This window comes from Frankliniella occidentalis, unplaced genomic scaffold (genome assembly GCF_000697945.3).
Source record: "Frankliniella occidentalis isolate FOCC.00 unplaced genomic scaffold, Focc_3.1 Scaffold28, whole genome shotgun sequence".
Lineage (NCBI taxonomy): Eukaryota > Metazoa > Arthropoda > Insecta > Thysanoptera > Thripidae > Frankliniella > Frankliniella occidentalis.
The window spans coordinates 1,718,836-1,738,034 of NW_026267158.1; the positions used below are offsets into that span (position 1 = coordinate 1,718,836).

Sequence of the window (19,199 nt, forward strand, 5' to 3'; positions counted from 1 at the left end):
CGCCCTCCGCGGCCGCCCCCTTCGCCTGCTCGCGGTGCGGTGCGACGACGCCAGGCCGCCGCGGCGCCGAGAAGGGTGGGGGTCGGACAAGTCGGGGCAGGTCCGAAGCCTCTCTGGGGCTGGTTTTTAGTACGCTCCGCTCAGTTGAGCCCCTGACCTGGCGGCGGTGCAGCAGCGGTGCAGCGGCGGGGGATGCGGCGGGCGCCATGGCGCCGCACTGGGGGTTGTTCCTGTACAACCGGGATGGCGCGTCGCTGTGGCGGCACGAGAAGGTGAGAGCTGTTGCCCAGTCCCCCTCGGGCCCGGCCCACCACCTGGCCTTGCCAGCCCAAAGCCTGTACTGGCTCGCCTCGGTCTGGCCCGGTGCCTCGAGCCCTCCCCTCGAGCACGCGGTGGTTCACGTGCTGCACCAGTGGAGGTGCAGTGCGGCGGAGGCCCGTCGGGGCGCGGCCTATGATGGGCGGTGCAGCCCTTCGACCCGTCTCGAATGGCAGCACAGCACTCTCCACCACGTCCCATCCCGTCGCGCGAGGTCAGGTTAAATCCGTTAGGCAGCCTTGTCGCAGAGCCGCCCCGCGGCGATGGCGGTGGTGGGGGGGAACAGCTGTTGGCGGCTATCGATCGATCGCGTCGAATGGGTACGGGTAGGGGTACAGGACAGGGGGTACGGTCTTGACCTTAGGGGTGCAGGCCTGGGCCGCCTCGCGATCAGCTGCGCTCCGGGATGGGCAGGGGCCCCTGGCGGGGACGGTACTCGTCTTGGCTGGGGCCTTTGGCAATTGTATATCCCTTTTCCCCCGCGTGCCACAAGGTCCTCGCACCGCACCGAGACCGAGCTGAAGCGGCTCTTGCCGTCGCCCACGCGATTCAGCGTGTCCGCCTCTCTTGCCGGCCGATCCTTGATCTGGTGGGCAGGTGGTCTGTCTGCCTCCAGCCGCTTTGCTCTCTCCCCGGCCTTCCGGCCTGATGGACGTGCACCCTTGAGGCCTTCCTGCGGGGAAGTACCCCTCCGGCTCCTCCTAGTCAGATATCCCCGTCTCGAGCTACTCTCAACATGGCATTCTCGCTGTCACCACCAATATTGAAATGTACTTTTTTAGAATTCTAGGACGTTGCCTCGTTTGGGTCTCTGTGAGTTGCAGCCAATGACCGTTGTTTCTTGTTTTTTTATGTTTCAGTACCTGGACATTGGGGAGGATATGAATGTCCCCGATGACTTCACACAGAATGAAATGTTGACTGGCATGTGGTGGCGCCATCTCGTCGCAGGAGGTGTCGCTGGCGCCGTCTCCAGGACTTGTACAGCCCCTCTGGATAGGCTTAAAGTGTACCTTCAGGTTAGTGCAATATCATCTTTGTTGAGTCAAAATTACCTTATTGAAGATTTTTCATTATTTTTGGTCAAAATAGCATGAAATATAGTTCATAATTGTGCTCTTTGTTCTTCTCAGGTTCACGGGACAAAATCAACCGGCATCAAAACATGTCTTCAGCACATGCTGCATGAGGGTGGGTTCTGGAGCTTGTGGCGTGGAAATGGCATTAATGTTCTAAAAATTGCCCCAGAATCCGCTATTAAATTCATGGCTTATGAGCAGGCAAAGAGAGTCATCAGAGGGAGTCAGGCAAGGGAGCTCTCTATCTATGAGAGATTTTGTGCTGGCTCCTTTGCTGGTGGTGTTAGTCAAACTATCATCTATCCCCTTGAGGTTGGTACTCCCAAATATTCTTAAAGTTATTAACATTTTTAAGTGTCCATTTTTTAATATATGTCTATCTACTTTTAGGTGATGAAAACAAGACTTGCTTTACGCAAAACAGGGCAATATAAGAGCATAGCTGATGCAGCCAAGAAGATTTACTTACAAGAGGGTCCCAAAAGCTTTTACAGAGGCTATGTTCCAAATTTACTGGGCATCATTCCATATGCTGGCATTGACCTAGCTGTCTATGAAGTAAGTTTTATACAGTCAAACGATTTCAGTAATATCAATTTGTTCTCTCTGTGTCTGTCTCTAAACTTCCTTTAATTCTTTTATAGACTCTTAAGAATTCCTATCTCCGGAAACACGCCAGCAATGAGTCCCCATCAGTTTTGCTGTTGCTTGCTTGTGGAACCATTTCAAGCACTACAGGTCAAGTTTGCAGCTATCCCTTAGCGTTGGTTCGCACTCGATTACAAGCTCAAGGTCAGCTTCTTACTATTTACTTACAATAAACAATCATTTGTAATATTTAGAAGCTTTATTCATGATTTTTTTCTATTATTTTTTGCAGTGATTACAGCACAGTCATCTCAGGCAGGAGGAACTATTACCGCACAACCATATACTATGACATCTTTAATTAGAGAGATTTTCAGAAATGAAGGTTTTTCTGGACTCTACCGTGGCCTGACACCCAATTTTATGAAGGTTGCTCCGGCTGTTGCCATAAGTTATGCAACGTATGAGCGTTGTAGGGAAACCCTTGGGGTCAACATGACTTGATGCTTTTGTACTGTAGAAAATAATAGACTATTCAATGGTGGGCTCAGTGGATGGATAGCTGGACTCTACTTGCTGTGAGGAACTGGCTGGCCAGTTGCAGCTTAGCAGCACTCGGTTAGGGCTTTGCCCACATTAACTTTATTTAATTTATATTTATTTTTGTGATGTGCGAAATGGTCAGGGTGTGTAAGAGCTCTTTCACTGCTGAGGATGCCTGGTTTTGGTGGCCCTTGCTCAGCCTCATGCATTTTCTCTTCTTTGATATTTGTTTTTAATGACTTGACAAACTGTTCACTGGAATTTAGTGTTACAAAGTTTTAGTTACTTAGTTCTAATACACTGTATCTAAATTGAAGCTTCTTGGCAGTGGATTTGGCTCTACCTTAGAAATGTATAAGCAGCTGTGATTCCTTTTATATTCTATAAGATGTCCCAGTGGTATTAGGAAGATGAATGTGTGGTTTCTCATCTGTCTTCTCTTTGTTTCTATTACTTACCCTCTCTGTTCTGCAAAGAAGATAGTGTGGTCAGGATATTGATTCCTATTTGACTTGTTGTTTTCATGCTGGTCATCGGGGTTTTTTTTTCTTTGTTTTCTTTTATTGAACGAAGTCTTTCTGTGTCATTTTAGAAAATTTCTTCATTTTTGTCCTGAAATGTAACTTGTCTTATTGTTGCATTTGATAAGCAAGAACTACATGCTTATGTTTCTGCTAAGTGCACTTTAATTCTCAATATTCTGGAAGCTTTGGAAGAAGTCAATCTACATAAAGATGTCAATAGTTAGGTTGTCATTGTTTAGCTGTGATTTTGCTTTATTTTGCCAGTACAGTAATCTTAAGGAAGTCAAAGTGGGAGTGTATCCTTCTTAAGTATGGAATCAGGAAGTCTTGTCTACTATTATTGGCCTTGATGGGTTGAAACTGTATTTTTCCATAGTTGTTGTATACTTCAACCTTTTGTTTAAATACAATGTTTTCTTCATATGCAATGTTTTTGAGTTTAGTGTGTCAACTTATGAAGGTGAATGAAGAGACTCTTTGCCCCAAATAGATAGTTGGAACTGAATTTTTCTTTTATTGAGGTTGATGCCTAACAATATTGCTTCCTATCAGAGGACTAGCTTTATTAGTGTAATCAGTACAGTATTTGCGGGCAATTACTGTGTTCCTTTTGGGAAGACACTTTAGTGGTGTCTCTTTATATTTATGTATTGTGAAGGAAGTGGTTACACCCACGTCCCTTGAATACCAAACTCAAATGATTTGGGGAAGTTACCCCTCTCCCCTCCCCCTTCATTTCCCCCCTAATTTATATATCAGCTGACTGCAGATTTTTTTCTCAAAGTATTCATTCACTTTTTTTCCTCGTCTAGGTTTAAGCAGACAAATAAATGCTCAGATCTCTTTTTAAGCATTTTGTAATCTCTTGTCTGAACTTTTCCCCTTCGTAGAAAATCAATGTTTAACTTTCCAGGAATTTTATTTTACATTATGTATATAGCCATGTGTGTATACTCTTGTCATGAAAATGTTAATTGTAAATTACAAATTTTTCACATTTTAGCAATGCAAAGCCTTTTATTGTTTACCCCTCTCCCTAAACCTCTCCCTCTTCCTTTATTTGTCTGTGAAAAGATATTAGCGTGGAAAGACTGATTTCTACCATAAAATGGTGCACTTCACAGTTGTAGCTTATCATTTTTTGATTAAAACTAAGAAGGTCTCAGTTTGCTTATCAATGCACCACTGCTTGAACTCAGCCATGCTTAAAGGTACGTAGTTTTGCAACCCATAGTATTTTCATAGCTTTTCCCTTTCTCAGTCTCAAGAGGGGTGAAGGGAGCAGGAATGTAAACAAAAGCAGGCTAAGTGCAACTAATTTTATTGCACACCAGTGTCTTCCAAATTTTTGTGACAACTCATAGATTTTGTATCTTCTACAATGTTAACGATACATTCTTAAAGGTAATTGTGCTTCCAAAATCTTTGAAGGCAATGAGGTTTCCTAACAACTTGAGGAATGTCAATTGTATTTTTACTAAAATTATTCCTGGGCATATTCAATATTCCTATGTGTTCAACAGTAATTTCTTCTCAAAGGCTTCTTTAATGGAATGTAAAATAAAATTAATATAAACAACTATATGAAAAACGGGGGAGTAATTGTAAAATCTTAATGTAATGATGTGTTTCATTCTGTCCAATTCTGCCTTACATAATACCCAAGTCAAAGTCATACTTTTTCAACTATTAATGGTAGAAGGATGTCTTTGTCTTTGGTACTACAATAAATTATAGCATTGAATAAAAATTATAATCACAGGTGTCGTATCAATCTCATTTAACCTATCACAGAGTGTAAAAGCTACTACTTTAACAGCAAAATAGTAACACAAAATGGACGGAATATATATTTTGTTTAGGTGCTTCTGGTTAAACTTGGAACATTTAGCCATACTTAAATCTTAAAAAGGCACTGCACTCCACAGGGGTGGATGATTTCACTAAATGCTAATTCTTGTGCTTCAAACTAAACACTAATAACGATGCTCTGCCTAACTTAGTTGCCATAGTACAGAAGTTTTCTGCCTCAAAAGGGTTAACAATAAATAAGAAACATAAACTTAACTAAAAGATAACATGTACAGGCCTGGAATTATAGAAAAAAAAATTACGTAATAAAGCTTAGTTTATCTTTCAGGTAACACACAGGCATTTTAAAAGTTCAAAATCTTCAGTATATAGAGAAATATGGACGGATATTTCACTGATAAAATTACCAGTAACAACAAGGTAACAAGTCAAGAAATGCTGGGCACTTATGGTGTCCACCTCACCACAAACCAAGCTCAAACAGAACAAATCTTTAAATTAAGTTTGTGAAAACACAAAGCTTATCAATAATGCAAGCAAGGTGGAATGCAAGGTCCAGAGAGAAAACTACCGGTACATAGATAAATTTGAGTAAAAGAAATATGTGAAGTTTGATAAAATTTAACAAAATTGATAACTGCCAATTAAAATGTTAAGCTCCAGTAGATAGTTTTTCAAGTCCTCTAAGAATAGCTTCTCCTCCCTCAGGGTATAGGTATGGCTGCGGATCTCGAACCACAGATAAGGCATCTGCGTTTACTTTTTCAGAGCACATTGGACAACTTTCGCCACCTTCAACAATTCTAGAAAAAGATAGTTTCAAGTATTAGTTGAGAGTTTTCATACAATAAATATATACATATAGATAGATAGCTAGATAGATTACTGAAAAAAGGGAACTGTAGGTACTTACAAACGGAACTCGGTGTTGATGGCTGGAAAGTCGCAATTAGGACAAGCAGTTAGATCCTCTCGGACAATATGGCGTCCCTGATATCAATAATAATAGTAGTTAAATTGAGGAGAAAAATAAATTCATTACAATTGGTATACATCAGTAATTTTACTCACTGTTGCAATGCAAAATGGGATGGTATTCTTGCAATGGGAGCAATTCAGTTCAGTTTCTGTTAAAGGTGTGTTGCAAAAAGGACAAGGTGTAGCAGGTTCCTCTGCTTCTTCAATTTCACCCAATTTGTTCCTTTTTGGTGGTTTACGGACAACAGCTTCTATCTTTTTTTGATACTTTAGGTCAACCTGCGATCTGTACTCAGGCCTCATCAACATTGCTGCATACGTAAAGGCAAAGCTTTTCAGCCCTGCCCGGTGGCATTCAATAACAGCAGATGTAAATATAGGAACAATATCTGTCAAGCAGAAGAAAGATAAAAATTACAAGAACTTCTGTATAATATCATCAACACTCAAGAAAGAATAAAAACACTTTCTTACGAGATGGAAATCGTGAAATGTTGCTAGCAACTCTAATCAGCATGCGAGCCCCTTTAAGATGATCACCTCGCCGTACATGAAGACGGACAAGAATGTATGAGTGAAGAAGCATTAAGTTATTGACCATTTCAGCGGGAATGTGCATCGACCTTTGACGGAGTTCTTGGTACATCATCAAAAGTACGTCATGAGCATGTCGGTAATTCCCATTGACCTGAAAGAGAAAAAAATTCCTAATATAGAAAAGTTAGGCTATGCTAGACTTAAATAAAAAGAAATATTTACAAAACATACTTGTTCATCATTTGCAATAATAAGTGCTGTTTTAGCAGCTTCTCGGAACTGTTGACGTGCCATATATAGCTGAAACAGATATTTTGCATCTCGGACCACTCCATCAGTTTCACCAAGAAGGAACTCAATTAATTGTGTTGCAAGGCGTTCATCTTTAGCTGCCCCAACCGCTTCTATTGCTAATGGAATTGCTTCTTGGTCTTCTTGATTTGTTTGAGCTACTTTCAGCAAATGTTTTAGTGCTTTTGAATAGTCTTCAGCATGAAGATAAAATTTACCAGCAAGAAAGTAGTTTCTTTCATTTTCAAAATGTAAAGCCAGACTTCGGTAATCATCTGGGCGAGCTTCTGCTCCAGAACTAACATCCCTTCTCATTTCAAGTAAAATATCTCCATACAGCTCAAGTTGATTATGGCGTCTCGCCAATTGGAAAGCTTCATCATGGCAATGTGATAGGACAAGAAATCTAATAGCGGACTCATAATCGTTGAGCTTTTGGAAAAATTTAGCAACCATTTTTGCACCTTCCATACTTTTTGTTTCCTGTACAACCCTGACTGCTTTTTCAGGGTTATTAAGGTGGTCCAAATTTATTCGAATCACACTATCCCATTCACGTGCAGCTTCATATGCTTTACTTGCTTCATAGTATTGCCTGTCGGCTTCCTTTGCTTTTGCAAATTGCAAATGAATGCGTGCTGATGATATCTTTGGTAGAAGCTGTCCTACTTTCGACCAGTTTTTGAGTTGAATATAGCAGGATGCAGCTTTTTCAAATAGCTCTGCCTTTTCATATAAATTGACTGCATCACTTAATTGCTTTTGGCTCTCAAGAATTTCAGCACACTCTTTTTGAAGCTGTTTACTACTCTGGGAGTCCATTGCCATTGCAACCCCCCTTCTAATATCTCCACAACGTATTGAGGTGCGAGTGACACCAGCACGACACTCTGCATTGTGTATCAGAATGGCATCCTCAGTCAGTTCTGAGCTGAGAGCACCTGAGCTTGTCAAACTTTCACTGGAGGGTAAACTCAAGAATCCTTTCTCGTAATGGCTGAGAGCTTCAACGTGATGTCCACTAAAAATAGGAACAACTAATTGAAATATTTTCAGTGTTTGAGGACTGCATTCCGCAACAATGACGCCAAAACTTACGTGAATTCAAGTTGTTGAGCATACTCCTTTGAAATTAAAGGTACTTGATGCGGAGCAAGATTTCTTGCCAGCTGTAGGGCCTGTTCCCACTGTAACAAATCTCTTCGCATAGCCAAAGCAGCACTTGGGTCACTAGACGACAGATACCACTCCTGAAAATATAGACGTAAATCATGCAGAGATGCTTATAGAAAAATAGAAATGTGTTCTTCAGAATAACCACAACTCACCTGAGCTAAGTCAAAGAGAGAGAGATACATAGCAACATGCCCAGCAAGTAATTTGCGCTCTTCTACATTCTGTATATCTTCAAGGGACCAAACCATCGCAACATTTTTAATATGACGATAAACTTGAAGAGCTAAACAGCAAGAATATAGATAAAGTAAGCATATTTTTGGTTGATACAACAAAACCAATCAAATCAATCTTTTCCTACAGTACTAATTACCTGTGTCAATGTCCAAGCTTTTCAAGGCTGCATCAGCTAACATGATCCAATTTTCCTTTTTATTCAGAAGTTGACACCACTTCCAAGCCTCTTTGAACCTGCATTCAAAACATTCCCAATCAAAATTAACAACTGCAATAAAATATTGTTATAACTCAGTTGAAGGAAAGCAATAGACACCTTCTTAACATCAGGTGTTTCTTCAAAAGAACTTCTATATCAGCAGGTTGCAAGCCAGCATTTGTTGCTGAGCCACCTTCTTGAAAAGTATGTGTGCCCAGTACCATTTGAATGAGCTTTCCACCAACAGTTTGGACCACCAAAACTCCAGAGTTAAGTAAGAGTGGAACTTGATTAGCCGGAAGCCTTGTTACACCAACTCGTTCAATCACAGTTCCTGCTCGAGTGGTGTTCAGAATTAATAGAACCTTGGGGACTTTGGGGTAAGTTTACATAAAGAGAGCAGCCCTACCTACCATGCACAGATTCTGGAACATATACATAAGTAACAATTGACTTATCATCAAATGCCACAAACACATTTTTATCAGGGGGCCAAATGTCCCACAAGACACCCTGACAGCTCTGCGGGAATTCTGGTACTTTTATAAGGTCATTGCTCACCTAGAAAGTAAAATACTAGATCATTAAGGTAAATTTATAAAATAAGAAAGAATAAAGTTTTCTTTTTACTCACAGGGTTAAATAGGTAGCCTTCACTCTTAGCATCATAAAGAACTATCTTGGTACCACTTAAATCCGGGTATATTGCTCGAATACCAACAGAATGTCGAAATTCAACAACAGTCTTCCAATCCTCCATGAAAAAGTAAAATAAATCTCCCATATCAGTGGTATAAATCAAGAAGTCATTGGTAAGTACATGACAGGTGATTGTGTGGTCCTGGCCAGGTGAATCAGGAAACACCTTGGATTCACAGTTTTCATTTCCATTTTCAGAGGGTTCCAACTAAAGTGCAGAAGACAAAAATACTTGGTTACAGTCAGTATCTATTCTACTCACTTTCCATCACCATCAACAAACCATTACCAAGTGCAGTTGAATTTTTCCTTCATGTAATATAGAAGCATAATCAGCGTTTAATTTCATACTTGTAATAGTACCAAGAAATTCTTTGTCCCTGCAAAATTGTCCAAAAGCATGGAGAAAATGAAAGTATATATTTTCAAACATACATACTCTTTTCTGTCCCTTATTGCTGATATTCTTACTTGATTAATCGAGGAGCTGTGCCCGAGTCTTGTGTCATTGCTGTCAGGTCGTAAAACCACACTCTATTGTTCATTCCAACGCAAAGGTGAAAAGGGCCTAATGCTACAAAGCTTGGTTCGATAGCTGTATGTACTACAAGTGAACTTGATTTTCCCTGAAAACAAACAATCTGTTAAGTCACTATTTTAAATACACAAACAACAAAGAAATGAAAGATGATGCACCTTTTCAAAGTTGTATGAATAAAGTGTCACTTCATTGAGACTGGATAGCGCAGCAATTTTTGTACCATAAACAGATGCTAACATTGGAAGGCAAGATAAATAAACAACAAGGTTGCCATTCCTTGTAGATATAGCTAGTAGCTGTCCATCTTCACTCCAAGCTACATGCTCCACATTCCCCTCACTATCTAGAGTATGGACTGTGACTGTGTCTTGTAAATTACTCATGTCATGTACTTTCACTCTACAGATTAATAAATAATATTAGTAGGGTAAAACAAAGCAGAAAAATTAATGTCTACAAACCAAGGAATAAGAATGTCTCCTAGTGTCCTCTTACGTGTTATCACCACCAGATGCAACATGGCCAAGAGAAGTTGAAAGAGCTATATCTGACAAAGTGTCTCTATGATTTTTAGCTTGGAAGAGCTCTTGACCAACTTCTTTAATATGTGTAGAGATGGCCACAAGATAACCAGCATTAAATCCTAACAAGATATATCCGTCGCCAAACCTTTAAAATTCAAAACAATTGTTTAACAAACAACTCTGCTCTTCTTGTTCTTTGAAATTTTTCAACAATAAAAGGAAAGTGAAGGCAAAACCTACCAACGGTATGTAATCAATGACCCGTAGCGGTTTTGAAAAGCCAGCTCAACAGGATTATCAGGATCATGCAAATTATACAGGAACAGCGTTTTATGCCCAACAATTACACTGACCTGAAACAAAGGTAAGAAGAGAAATAAAATTGCTGTTTAAAATAGAATGAAGGCTGGATAAAGATGATAAATTTTTACATACAGTGTTTTCTCCTCCAAGACGTTCATCAAGTTTCATTTCAGAAAACTGGACATGTGATGGTTCTGCTCTCAAATTTATAATTCTTAAAGTATCACCTTCAGCATTATTAATTGAGAGGGATTTATCTTCTGATCCCAGGGCAAGTAACCCCTCCTGGCTCCATCCTCCACATGTAATACGTTTGCTGTGTTTCCCCAGAATGGGTATTCTCCTTCAAAAAAATTACCACATAATAATAATTTTATTGCTAAAAGTCCACATTTTGGGGGATTTGAAAAACATATTGATATTTCAAAGGATACTTTACTTGACAGAAGAGTGGTTGTATATAGTGAGATTTCCTTTTGCAGAGCCGATGGCAAGAACAGGGCTGGTTTTAGACCATAGGAGACAGCTCATGGTATCACGAAGACCACTATCGACTTGGTGTTTACGTCCTGTGTTGGCATCCCACAGTACAATAAGTGGAGCTTCTGATGATATCATGGCTAAAAGATCACCATCTGAGTCCCACCCCAATCCGCAACATATTCTGAGAAAAAATTAACAGGCATTAAGCTTTGCACATAGTCAGATATTTAACAAAAAATACTCATACAGCAAAATATTTTGGAAAATTAATCTTGTTATTGTAAAGAGTGCTCACCCACGGAGTCGAATTCTCTCCACCAACTTCCCATTTCTGTTATACACAGCAACGGATTGGTCAGCTCCAGCAGTAGCCAAATAAATACCACTTCCTGGCTGCCAAGAGAATAATATCTCTCCTGCGCCATGAGGCTGGTTTAGCGCAAATATTTGCTGCAAATGAATGGACGTGAAATTCATAGTTCGTTAGAATTAAAGGAAAAACAAAAATAAAGGGAAAGTGAGAACTGACAAATTTGTCTAAAATAAGTAAGTCATATCTAAGAAATACAGAGCGAAAACAGTGCAATTCAAAGTGCTAAATAGGAATGCAAATTCTTGTCTCTAGGTTAAATAAAGTGCTCACCTTTTCACTTGACATTATTGCTAGTGAAATTGTCTGAGATCATGCTAAACACAAAAAAATGTAGCACAGTTTAAATGTTCATATAATCTGTTGTTTAAAATGAGAAAAGACGGTACATAAATCTCTGTGGGAAAACATTGTTGAAAGTTGACAGCTTTAGGAATAGCTTGTTTATACCGCTCAGGCTCGCAGGAGGCGATCGAACTTCGCGGCAATATATCGCCTTACTACGATTCAGTCGACGACACGACGATCCTCGCATCATTTCGAGAGAACACCTCAAGCAAGATGGCGTCGAATATTTTACGAAAATTATCTTGCTCCTTAAAAAATGTTGGATTATCTGGATCTCGAGGTAATTTTTGATGAATTTAAGGTGGCCTCTATTTGAAGTTTTGGTTTCTTTAATCTGTCAAGAAGTTTTTTATTGACACACTTCCGACTGACAACGATCAGGAAGCCTAACCTCCATTATCAGACGTCGAAGTCAATTCACTTATTGCATTGTTCCCTTATTTAAGTACATCAAAACTTGTTTTTCGTGTTAACTGAGTAATTATAACTTCCAACTTTGTTGCTTTTCAAACACACGTGTATTATTGCTGCCATTCCGTTAAATTTGTAGTATATCTCTATCTAGTGAGTCTCGTATCGTTTATCTTAACTTTTCATTTCCTTTCAGTTTATCAGGGATTGAGTGTCGCACCATCAGTTCTTTCAAGGTGCCTCTCCAGTGAAGCATCTGCTGGAGCAGAATCTAGACGTGAGTCGTATATTAATGCTGTCATATGTTACTAGCTGTTGATGTTACCTCAGTGTGATTACCCTTCATTCTTTATTGTGATTATCAGCTACTGTGCGCCAGCATGATGCTGTCGCCCGAGAACAAATTTCTGACTTTGGCAGATATGTGGCTGAGTGCTTGCCTAAGTATGTTCAGAAAGTTCAAATGACTGGAACTGACGAATTGGAAGTACTAATTGCCCCCGAAGGTGTTGTACCTGTCTTAACCTTTTTGAAAGACCACCACAATGCTCAGTTTGCAAGCCTTGCAGACATTGGTGGAGTTGATGTTCCAACACGAATGTACAGGTTTGAGGTAAAGTTCACCTTGGATTTGGAATTGTATGTTCATGTAAGCAACGTGCTAAGCAAGCTCCTATGTCCTTATGTCTTGTTCAGGTTGTCTACAATTTGCTTTCTTTGAGATACAATACTCGTATCCGTGTGAAAACTTACACTGATGAATTAACACCAATAGACTCAGTCAATGAGGTTTACAAAGCAGCTAATTGGTATGAAAGAGAAATCTGGGACATGTTTGGTGTCTTCTTTGCTGACCATCCTGATCTTAGGCGCATCCTTACCGATTATGGTTTTGAAGGACATCCTTTCCGTAAGGACTTCCCTTTGAGTGGATATGTTGAAGTGAGTATATTTTGTAACTTTTTAAAGTACAATTTATCTTTGTTATGTAATGTAATCTTGGGTACATGGTACCATTTAGAGTAGAAATTCACCTTGCTTGATTATTCTTTTAAAAATTGAAACTTTGTCTTCCTCAAGGTGCGATATGATGATGCAAAGAAGCGAGTAGTTGTGGAACCACTTGAGCTGGCTCAAGAATTCCGGCGGTTTGAACTGAACAGTCCATGGGAGCAATTCCCCAATTTCCGTGACACTAGTGTCATTGAAGATGCTACTACACCAGCTGCTGAGAAGAAATAGGATTTTAATTTGTTTATATGTGTACGGATATAGTCTGTTAATTTGCAATATGTTTGTTTTTTTGATGGTATATCCAGTTAATTGAAGATATGTACAGTTTCGAGCAATTTTGAAAGGTAAAATTTTGTACAGGTATACTTCCTTTTGTAAATTGTTCTGCTTAATAAATTTAAAACTCCAATTATGAGAGTGTTTTAAAATCTTCATTTAATAATACATATTAAGTAAGTAAATTGTAGTAGAATGGTTTCTATAATAATGAAAATACCGTCTCTTTAGAAATACCATCTGGAAGAAGGACAGTATCAACTCCTAATTTTGACACATCTCTTGTATTTCTCCTGTCGTCATCAAAAAATATCATGTCATTGAAAATTATGCTGGACTTCTGTTGAAGGCTGAAAAGTAGATTTAAGATATATATTTCATTGCAAGAAATAGTACTACATTACTTGCACAAAAAATTGGCAATTTTATAAAAATGAAATACCTAAAAAAATGTTTTTTTTTGCAGCCAGGATAGATTTCTCTGTAGTCAATGTAAGATGATATTCCCAGCAGATTTAGAAGTTGGTATGCCCCACATATATCTTCAATTCGTGAGGCAATTCCTATTTGGTAACCCCTTTGTTTCACATATTCTAGACTTGGTATAGTGTCCACCATAAGGTTGACCTTCTGGCCAGTGACATCGACAACACAATCTCTGTGAGGACGATAATTTGTTTTAATCAGATTAGGTGTGAACCGGTCATCCTAAATTACTGCATCCTACCTCACTTTACTAAATGGGCTTTTCATATGTTTGTCAAGGCGAAATGGCCATAGAGTCATATCTACAAACAAAAGGGGAGGGGGGAGCAGTCAAATAAATTTGTTGGGGCTTTCGGCCACTAAAGGAGGAAAGCAAAAGGACAGTAAATAATGAAAAATGACATAAATACTCTTACCAAGATCAAAAACAACAAGTTTGAAATTACGAGTCATTTTTGCCTAGGGTGGCTACCACTCTAGAATCCCAAGGTATTTTGATATTTTTTCTAAAGCTTAAAGAGCCAAGACATATGTGGAGTGATATAGTGGATCAAGACAGCTGGAGTGTTGACGGCCATTTCGTAGGTATATCTGCATGGGCGCATGGGGAACTCCTCTGGGGGTGGGGTGGGGTTGAAGGGGTGGGGGTGCCACAAGAGCCATGCGAAATACCCTCATTTTCTTCATATTCATCATAAACCAACCATCAGAAATCTTGTGAAGACATTTTTGGTTTTCCATTTTCTTCTAATCTTTCCTAAAAAACTTGATTTTGGTCGCGTGTCATATGAAATTTCAGTGGACAAAGTTACATTTCGAGATGTTTAGCGTTGAAGAGTTGCCGCTATTGTTTTCAAGCGAGCTTCATCTCCTAGCGCAGATGTAGTCTAGGTCAGTTGTAGTGCAGTGGCCACCCCACCCGTGCCCAGTGCCTGGCTTTGTAGTTAAACGGAACAGAGGTTATCCGTCGTAAATCCCTTCATTGTTGATTTTTTGAATTTCTGACACATTAGAGATGCTGGTGTGATACAATCCCATATTAATTTTATTCAGTTTCCTGCATAGTGGTACGTAAATCAATCATGATTATCCTACTGTTTTGTTTTTGTCAATGGCATAAGATTTTGTCATGTGGGTGGGTTTTGATTGTTATTGAACATTTCGGAAAGTATGCTTTGTAAGCTTTAGCGATCCTTTTTGAATGATAACGTTGAATATTTTCCCGAGGTTGTCGTATGGTTAGTTTGTCTCTATTCGGGCGTGTCGATTGTTTGTTCCAGATATACTCATAGTATAATAAACATGGAGGACGTTTTGCTTGAGTGCCAAGTGTGTTTCGAACGGTATGATTCGGATTCGAGACGGCCGAAAATACTTTCTTGCGGGCATACGTTTTGTCTGTCATGTCTGTGTGCAAGTGACAACAAATGCTCTAACTGTCGTATTGTAAGTAATCTTTTTTCTGAGTTTGTTAAGTGCAGGCCAGAAAGCTATTTAAAATGAAATTTCATTGTCTCTCTTTTGGTTACAGCCTTTTAGAGGATCACCCATGAACCTTCCAGATAATTTTATTCTATTGTCAGCTACTGACAATGCCCCTCCACCCAAAAAAAAAGCGTAAGTATAGTTCCAGCTAGGTCATGTATTCACTTTACATTTCAGTTTCAGTGATAAACTTTTTTGTATGTCCTCGTTTATTATTGTCACCCTTTTTTTATTGCAGGTTTTGGTGTTTGGACTGTAAGAAAGGAGCAGATGCTGAATGTGAGGACAGTCACACAATTTGCAGCATGAAGAAGATTATCAGTGAACAGATAGGGGATCTGACTGATACTGTCAAAGAACAACTTACTAAGGAAGAAAAGCTGTTGGCTCAACTTGTTGTCAAACTGGCAGCAGTAAAAGTTGCCATGCGTAATGCAAGTCCTGCTGCTGAGCGCGAGCTGACAGCTCATAGTATTGCAATAGAGGAAATTGGAAAGATGATCCAAAATATTCCAGACATAGAAAACAATCCTAAAGATGATTCTTTAGAAGATTTGAAAACTCAACTGGCAACATCAAAAGATCGCTTACCTCTGTTAGAAAAGAAGACACAACTTCTAGACATGCTGAATGATTGTGAGATAACTGTGAGACCTACAGGCTCTGAGACTGAATGGACTCTGAAGCTTAAAATGACATCAGATGAAATGTCTGATGACCTTAAAGGATTATTTTACTTTCTCTACAAAAACATTGGCTATCAGCACTTTGATTTTCCAGAATCTGTAAGTCTCCCTTGTGCTGGGGGGGATGTTGCTGCTCCTATTCCAAGCACAGTTGCACCTTCTCCTAATGGTACCTGCATCGTCCAAGTTAGTCAGAATTCGCGACTGCTTGGACAGGTTGCAATAAGTGTTGTAGATACACTTCCTCAGCAGAAAAAAGACCTCCTAATTAAGGGTCTGAATGGAATTAAACTCTATCCTAAAATGGCTGGTGCCCTTACTGGGGCTTTGCGAACAGATGTCTTTCTTCATGGTAATGGTGTCAAATTGTCTAAGGGCTCAGTTTGTATTGCTCGATCCCCGCTTCAACCACTGTCTATCTTTGTCCAAAAGCCTACATCTGCTCCTAAAACAATGACATTTGTGTGGGGTAAAGTTGTAGAAAATCTAGCACTATTGGAATCAATTGTTAATAATTGGGGGGTGAACAAAGGCATAGTAACTCTAAGTAGCCCCCGCTGGGCTTAACTTTGAAGTTTGAGTTACATTCTAATCAATATTTTAAAATATGCTTACATCAAATGTTATTTCTTCACATTGTTTTTATAATTGTACTATTATAATAATCAGTACATATAGTTAAGGGTTGAGATCTTTTGCAGTGAAGAAGATAAGAAATTTGAAGTGATCTGATGTGTTACCCAGACTTAGTTTGTGGCTCATGTGTATGAGAAATATTGTCTCATGTTAATTAGAGAGTACAATTGCTTGAACTTGCTTATTATACCACCAACCTTTTGTTGAATCATTAAATGTCGAAAGGAAATCTGTGTTTACATAGTTTACCCAATGCAGTCCATTTATTATCATATTTCAAACTAGTATAAATATTGTTTTTTGTTCAAATACCTATTGAGTGGGCGAAACACATTCCGACTTGTAAGATCAAACGGCCGCTCGTCTGCCTCTGCCCCTCCTGCGTCGCGCGTTCATGTTCATCATGGTGGCAGTGGCGTTCATTTGGTTCATCATGCCCATGCCGTTATTACACGGGACCTTCTCTCCGTTGTCGCCCGGGTCGGCAACTAGACGCGCCACGTCGTCGTCGTCGTCGTCGCCCTCCTCTTGTCGTTCCCTGATCACGTCTCGGATGGTGTCCCCAACAGATGTCAGGACCTTCCCCACCTGCTGCCCGACCTCCCCGAGGGCGCGCTCCCCGTCCTCCCCGCCGTCGGCCACTTTCCGCAGCTTGTCCCCGATGGACGTCAGGATGTGTCCCAGCGGGGCGTCCGCGCCCGGCTCGGACGCGGCGTCCACCTGCGGGCCCGTCGAGCGCTGGCCGTCGCCCTGGCCGCCGGACACCACCTTGTGCAGCGTGTCCCCGATGGAGGAGAGGACCTGGCCCACCTGGCCTGCCGACGAACGCTCGCCGCCGTCCGCCAGGGCGCCAGCGGTGAGGCCGTCGCTGATGGCCTGGTGCACCGTGTCTCCGATCGTGCCCAGCGCCTTGCCGACCTGGTCCACCGCGTCCATGACTCCCTCGCTCTGCAACACGCCGGCCCCGGGGGGCACGCACAGGACGACAGTCGGGTATGTTGTTCACGCCACTCCTCGAGGCTTTCTTTACTTTCTTGCTCACTCGCTCGCGGTAATCTCGGATGAGGTTAAGCCAGTGGACCGACGACGCGAGCGACTCCGATACCGACACCCACCACCACCATGACCACCACCACCACCACCGCCGCTGCCGCCGTCGCTCAGGCGCGCCTAGGCGCGCGGGGCGGCGCGCGCGGCCAGCGCCCGTGACGCGCGGGGTAGGCCACCGGCCCCGGCCGGCTGTGCGCCGCGCGCCAAGCGTGCCTACCCTGCGCGCGGCGGGCGCTCACGGGCGGGCGGGCGAGTGCCGCGCTGCCCTGCCAGCCCCGCCAGCCCCGCCCCCGCCACACATTGTCAGGTCGCGTCCACTAGCGTGTCACTTGGGATAGCGCACACAAACATCCCACCACACGCTCGGGGCTCGTTGGCCAAGATTCACAGTTCGGATAAGGGACGCGGGCCGTGGGAGCGCAGGAAAGCCCCCCCCCCTCTCCCCACCGGTGCGTTGCGGTTGCGCGGGGTAGGGGTGGACTCGCCGCGCCGACGTCACTCTGCAGCATGCTCGTTGTCGTACTCGGTCTCCTCGGTCGCCATATCCTTTGCCATGTAGATTATTCCTGGGGGACGTGGATGCTTTCGGGTATCTTTACGCCCAAACTGCTAAGAATTTCTACCTAGCCCGGAAGCAGCTGCAGCTCGCTCGGCGCTGCACCGCCGCACTGAAATAAAAGTTTGATCACATCACTGAAAACGAATGATGTCCATCGTAACACCTTGAGCCGCAAAGCATTAACTCCCCAGGGAAAAATTTTATGTTTCGAGCGATATCATCGTCGGAATGTCGAAACGACAGCGTAAGGGTCGCTTCGACATCGAACAGACACCGGGGAGACGACACGACGACTGCAATATCGTTTCGGCACCTCTTTCGATGTCGTTTTGAAATTCATTTCTGACTGGGTAGTAAAGTGTGTATTTTTGTTGATGGCATGTCGCGTGGGGGTTGTTCTTGTTGCAGTGGATGGCAGATTTGGTATCATCATTCGTTTCGCGTGATCATTGTCATAACTTTCATTTCCGGCGGCGGGTGAGCTCAACAACGGTGCGCCCTCTCTGCCCCAGCGCCGACCAGAGCGCTTCGACCGGACTCACCTTCTGGTGCATCTTCTCCCGGAACGCCTCAGACAGCCGAGTCAGAATATCAGACCCTGGCAGTTGCCGTGCCACCTGGAAATGTCAAGAGCCGTGCATGATGACTGTACACAACGCACTCGTCTACGCGACATGGCCACCACGAGTAGTTCGTCGGACTCCTCACCCTGCTCAGAGGGGGCTGCAGCGCGTCGTGAAGCTTGCCGTGCTCGCCCGACTCCCGCCAGCGGCCTGCGCGGAGAGAATAGGGCGATTGCGTCCGATGAAAACGAGTTGTTGAACTTACATAACTTATGGGAGGGAAAGCTCGTCATAGCTCCAGTGACTCACCCTGTGGGCCGGCCGAGGGCGCCGACAGTGCTGCCTGGAATCACAATGATGGGCAGTCATTGACCGGCGTCATTTTTAGGAGGTGGGGTACTTTTATCACGTCGCCGTGTTCAAGACTGATACTGGAGCTGGAGCAGCCCACTACTGTATCTCCTTTTCAAAGAAATGACGCAG

General features: G+C 42.1%; 6 protein-coding genes across 7 annotated transcripts in view; 3 read left to right on the forward strand and 3 right to left on the reverse strand.

Annotated features, from left to right (window-relative positions):
• Window positions 1–4,058, forward strand: part of LOC113208609 (calcium-binding mitochondrial carrier protein SCaMC-2) — a gene marked incomplete in the record, with an annotated part of 26,339 nt that extends 22,281 nt beyond the window's left edge. The window contains 5 exon segments of the mRNA XM_052265629.1: window positions 1,179–1,337; window positions 1,452–1,709; window positions 1,788–1,955; window positions 2,042–2,189; window positions 2,278–4,058. Of these exon segments, the coding sequence (XP_052121589.1) occupies window positions 1,179–1,337; window positions 1,452–1,709; window positions 1,788–1,955; window positions 2,042–2,189; window positions 2,278–2,489 (945 nt within the window).
• A 299-nt stretch (window positions 4,059–4,357) lies between these two features.
• Window positions 4,358–11,670, reverse strand: LOC113208608 (WD repeat-containing protein 19). The gene is made up of 20 exons (XM_026425681.2): window positions 11,476–11,670; window positions 11,128–11,282; window positions 10,789–11,013; window positions 10,482–10,692; window positions 10,287–10,399; window positions 10,018–10,191; window positions 9,678–9,921; window positions 9,453–9,607; window positions 9,271–9,361; window positions 8,917–9,189; window positions 8,696–8,843; window positions 8,400–8,616; window positions 8,220–8,317; window positions 7,999–8,129; window positions 7,769–7,920; window positions 6,611–7,691; window positions 6,317–6,530; window positions 5,936–6,231; window positions 5,778–5,854; window positions 4,358–5,667 (listed from the first exon to the last, which is right to left on the reverse strand). Exons 1-20 carry the CDS (start codon window positions 11,488–11,490, stop codon window positions 5,517–5,519), a joined length of 4,221 nt encoding a protein of 1,406 aa, XP_026281466.1. The 5' UTR covers window positions 11,491–11,670; the 3' UTR covers window positions 4,358–5,516.
• Window positions 11,671–11,674: 4 nt separating this feature from the next.
• On the forward strand, window positions 11,675–13,387 carry LOC113208611 (NADH dehydrogenase [ubiquinone] iron-sulfur protein 3, mitochondrial). The gene is made up of 5 exons (XM_026425683.2): window positions 11,675–11,830; window positions 12,158–12,238; window positions 12,327–12,574; window positions 12,658–12,903; window positions 13,042–13,387. The coding sequence occupies exons 1-5, from the start codon at window positions 11,764–11,766 to the stop codon at window positions 13,201–13,203; spliced, it is 804 nt and encodes a 267-aa protein (XP_026281468.1). The 5' UTR covers window positions 11,675–11,763; the 3' UTR covers window positions 13,204–13,387.
• Window positions 13,385–14,327, reverse strand: LOC113208612 (magnesium-dependent phosphatase 1-like). Its single transcript, XM_026425684.2, has 4 exons — window positions 14,154–14,327; window positions 13,979–14,039; window positions 13,694–13,909; window positions 13,385–13,601 (listed from the first exon to the last, which is right to left on the reverse strand). Exons 1-4 carry the CDS (start codon window positions 14,188–14,190, stop codon window positions 13,454–13,456), a joined length of 462 nt encoding a protein of 153 aa, XP_026281469.1. The 5' UTR covers window positions 14,191–14,327; the 3' UTR covers window positions 13,385–13,453.
• LOC113208599 (uncharacterized) lies at window positions 14,265–16,773 on the forward strand. Of its 2 annotated transcripts, none has more exons than XM_052265630.1 (4): window positions 14,265–14,322; window positions 15,018–15,183; window positions 15,269–15,354; window positions 15,461–16,773. In XM_052265630.1, exons 2-4 carry the CDS (start codon window positions 15,040–15,042, stop codon window positions 16,473–16,475), a joined length of 1,245 nt encoding a protein of 414 aa, XP_052121590.1. In that variant the 5' UTR covers window positions 14,265–14,322; window positions 15,018–15,039; the 3' UTR covers window positions 16,476–16,773. The 2 variants fall into 2 exon arrangements, with proteins under 2 accessions (XP_052121590.1, XP_026281454.1); XM_026425669.2 differs by lacking the exon at window positions 14,265–14,322 and adding an exon at window positions 14,602–14,804.
• Window positions 16,774–16,788: 15 nt separating this feature from the next.
• LOC113208600 (uncharacterized) lies at window positions 16,789–19,069 on the reverse strand. The gene is made up of 4 exons (XM_052265631.1): window positions 19,026–19,069; window positions 18,862–18,926; window positions 18,696–18,770; window positions 16,789–17,492 (listed from the first exon to the last, which is right to left on the reverse strand). The coding sequence occupies exons 3-4, from the start codon at window positions 18,705–18,707 to the stop codon at window positions 16,893–16,895; spliced, it is 612 nt and encodes a 203-aa protein (XP_052121591.1). The 5' UTR covers window positions 18,708–18,770; window positions 18,862–18,926; window positions 19,026–19,069; the 3' UTR covers window positions 16,789–16,892.
• Between the last annotated feature and the right edge of the window lie 130 nt (window positions 19,070–19,199).

Coding starts and splice junctions, on each gene's coding strand:
- LOC113208608 (XM_026425681.2), bottom strand. Junction 8,617..8,695: donor TGTTCCAGAATCTGTGCATG/GTAGGTAGGGCT, acceptor CCACTCGAGCAG/GAACTGTGATTGAACGAGTT. Junction 7,921..7,998: donor CTCTCTTTGACTTAGCTCAG/GTGAGTTGTGGT, acceptor CTATATTTTCAG/GAGTGGTATCTGTCGTCTAG.
- LOC113208599 (XM_052265630.1), top strand. CDS start 15,040: ATGGAGGACGTTTTGCTTGAGTGCCAAGTGTGTTTCGAACGGTATGAT. Junction 15,184..15,268: donor AATGCTCTAACTGTCGTATT/GTAAGTAATCTT, acceptor TTTTGGTTACAG/CCTTTTAGAGGATCACCCAT. Junction 15,355..15,460: donor CCTCCACCCAAAAAAAAAGC/GTAAGTATAGTT, acceptor TTTTTATTGCAG/GTTTTGGTGTTTGGACTGTA.
- LOC113208612 (XM_026425684.2), bottom strand. CDS start 14,190: ATGACTCGTAATTTCAAACTTGTTGTTTTTGATCTTG. Junction 14,040..14,153: donor ACTTGTTGTTTTTGATCTTG/GTAAGAGTATTT, acceptor TTTTGTTTGTAG/ATATGACTCTATGGCCATTT. Junction 13,602..13,693: donor AAAAAAAAACATTTTTTTAG/GTATTTCATTTT, acceptor TCTACTTTTCAG/CCTTCAACAGAAGTCCAGCA.
- LOC113208611 (XM_026425683.2), top strand. CDS start 11,764: ATGGCGTCGAATATTTTACGAAAATTATCTTGCTCCTTAAAAAATGTT. Junction 12,239..12,326: donor TGCTGGAGCAGAATCTAGAC/GTGAGTCGTATA, acceptor TGTGATTATCAG/CTACTGTGCGCCAGCATGAT. Junction 12,575..12,657: donor CACGAATGTACAGGTTTGAG/GTAAAGTTCACC, acceptor TGTCTTGTTCAG/GTTGTCTACAATTTGCTTTC.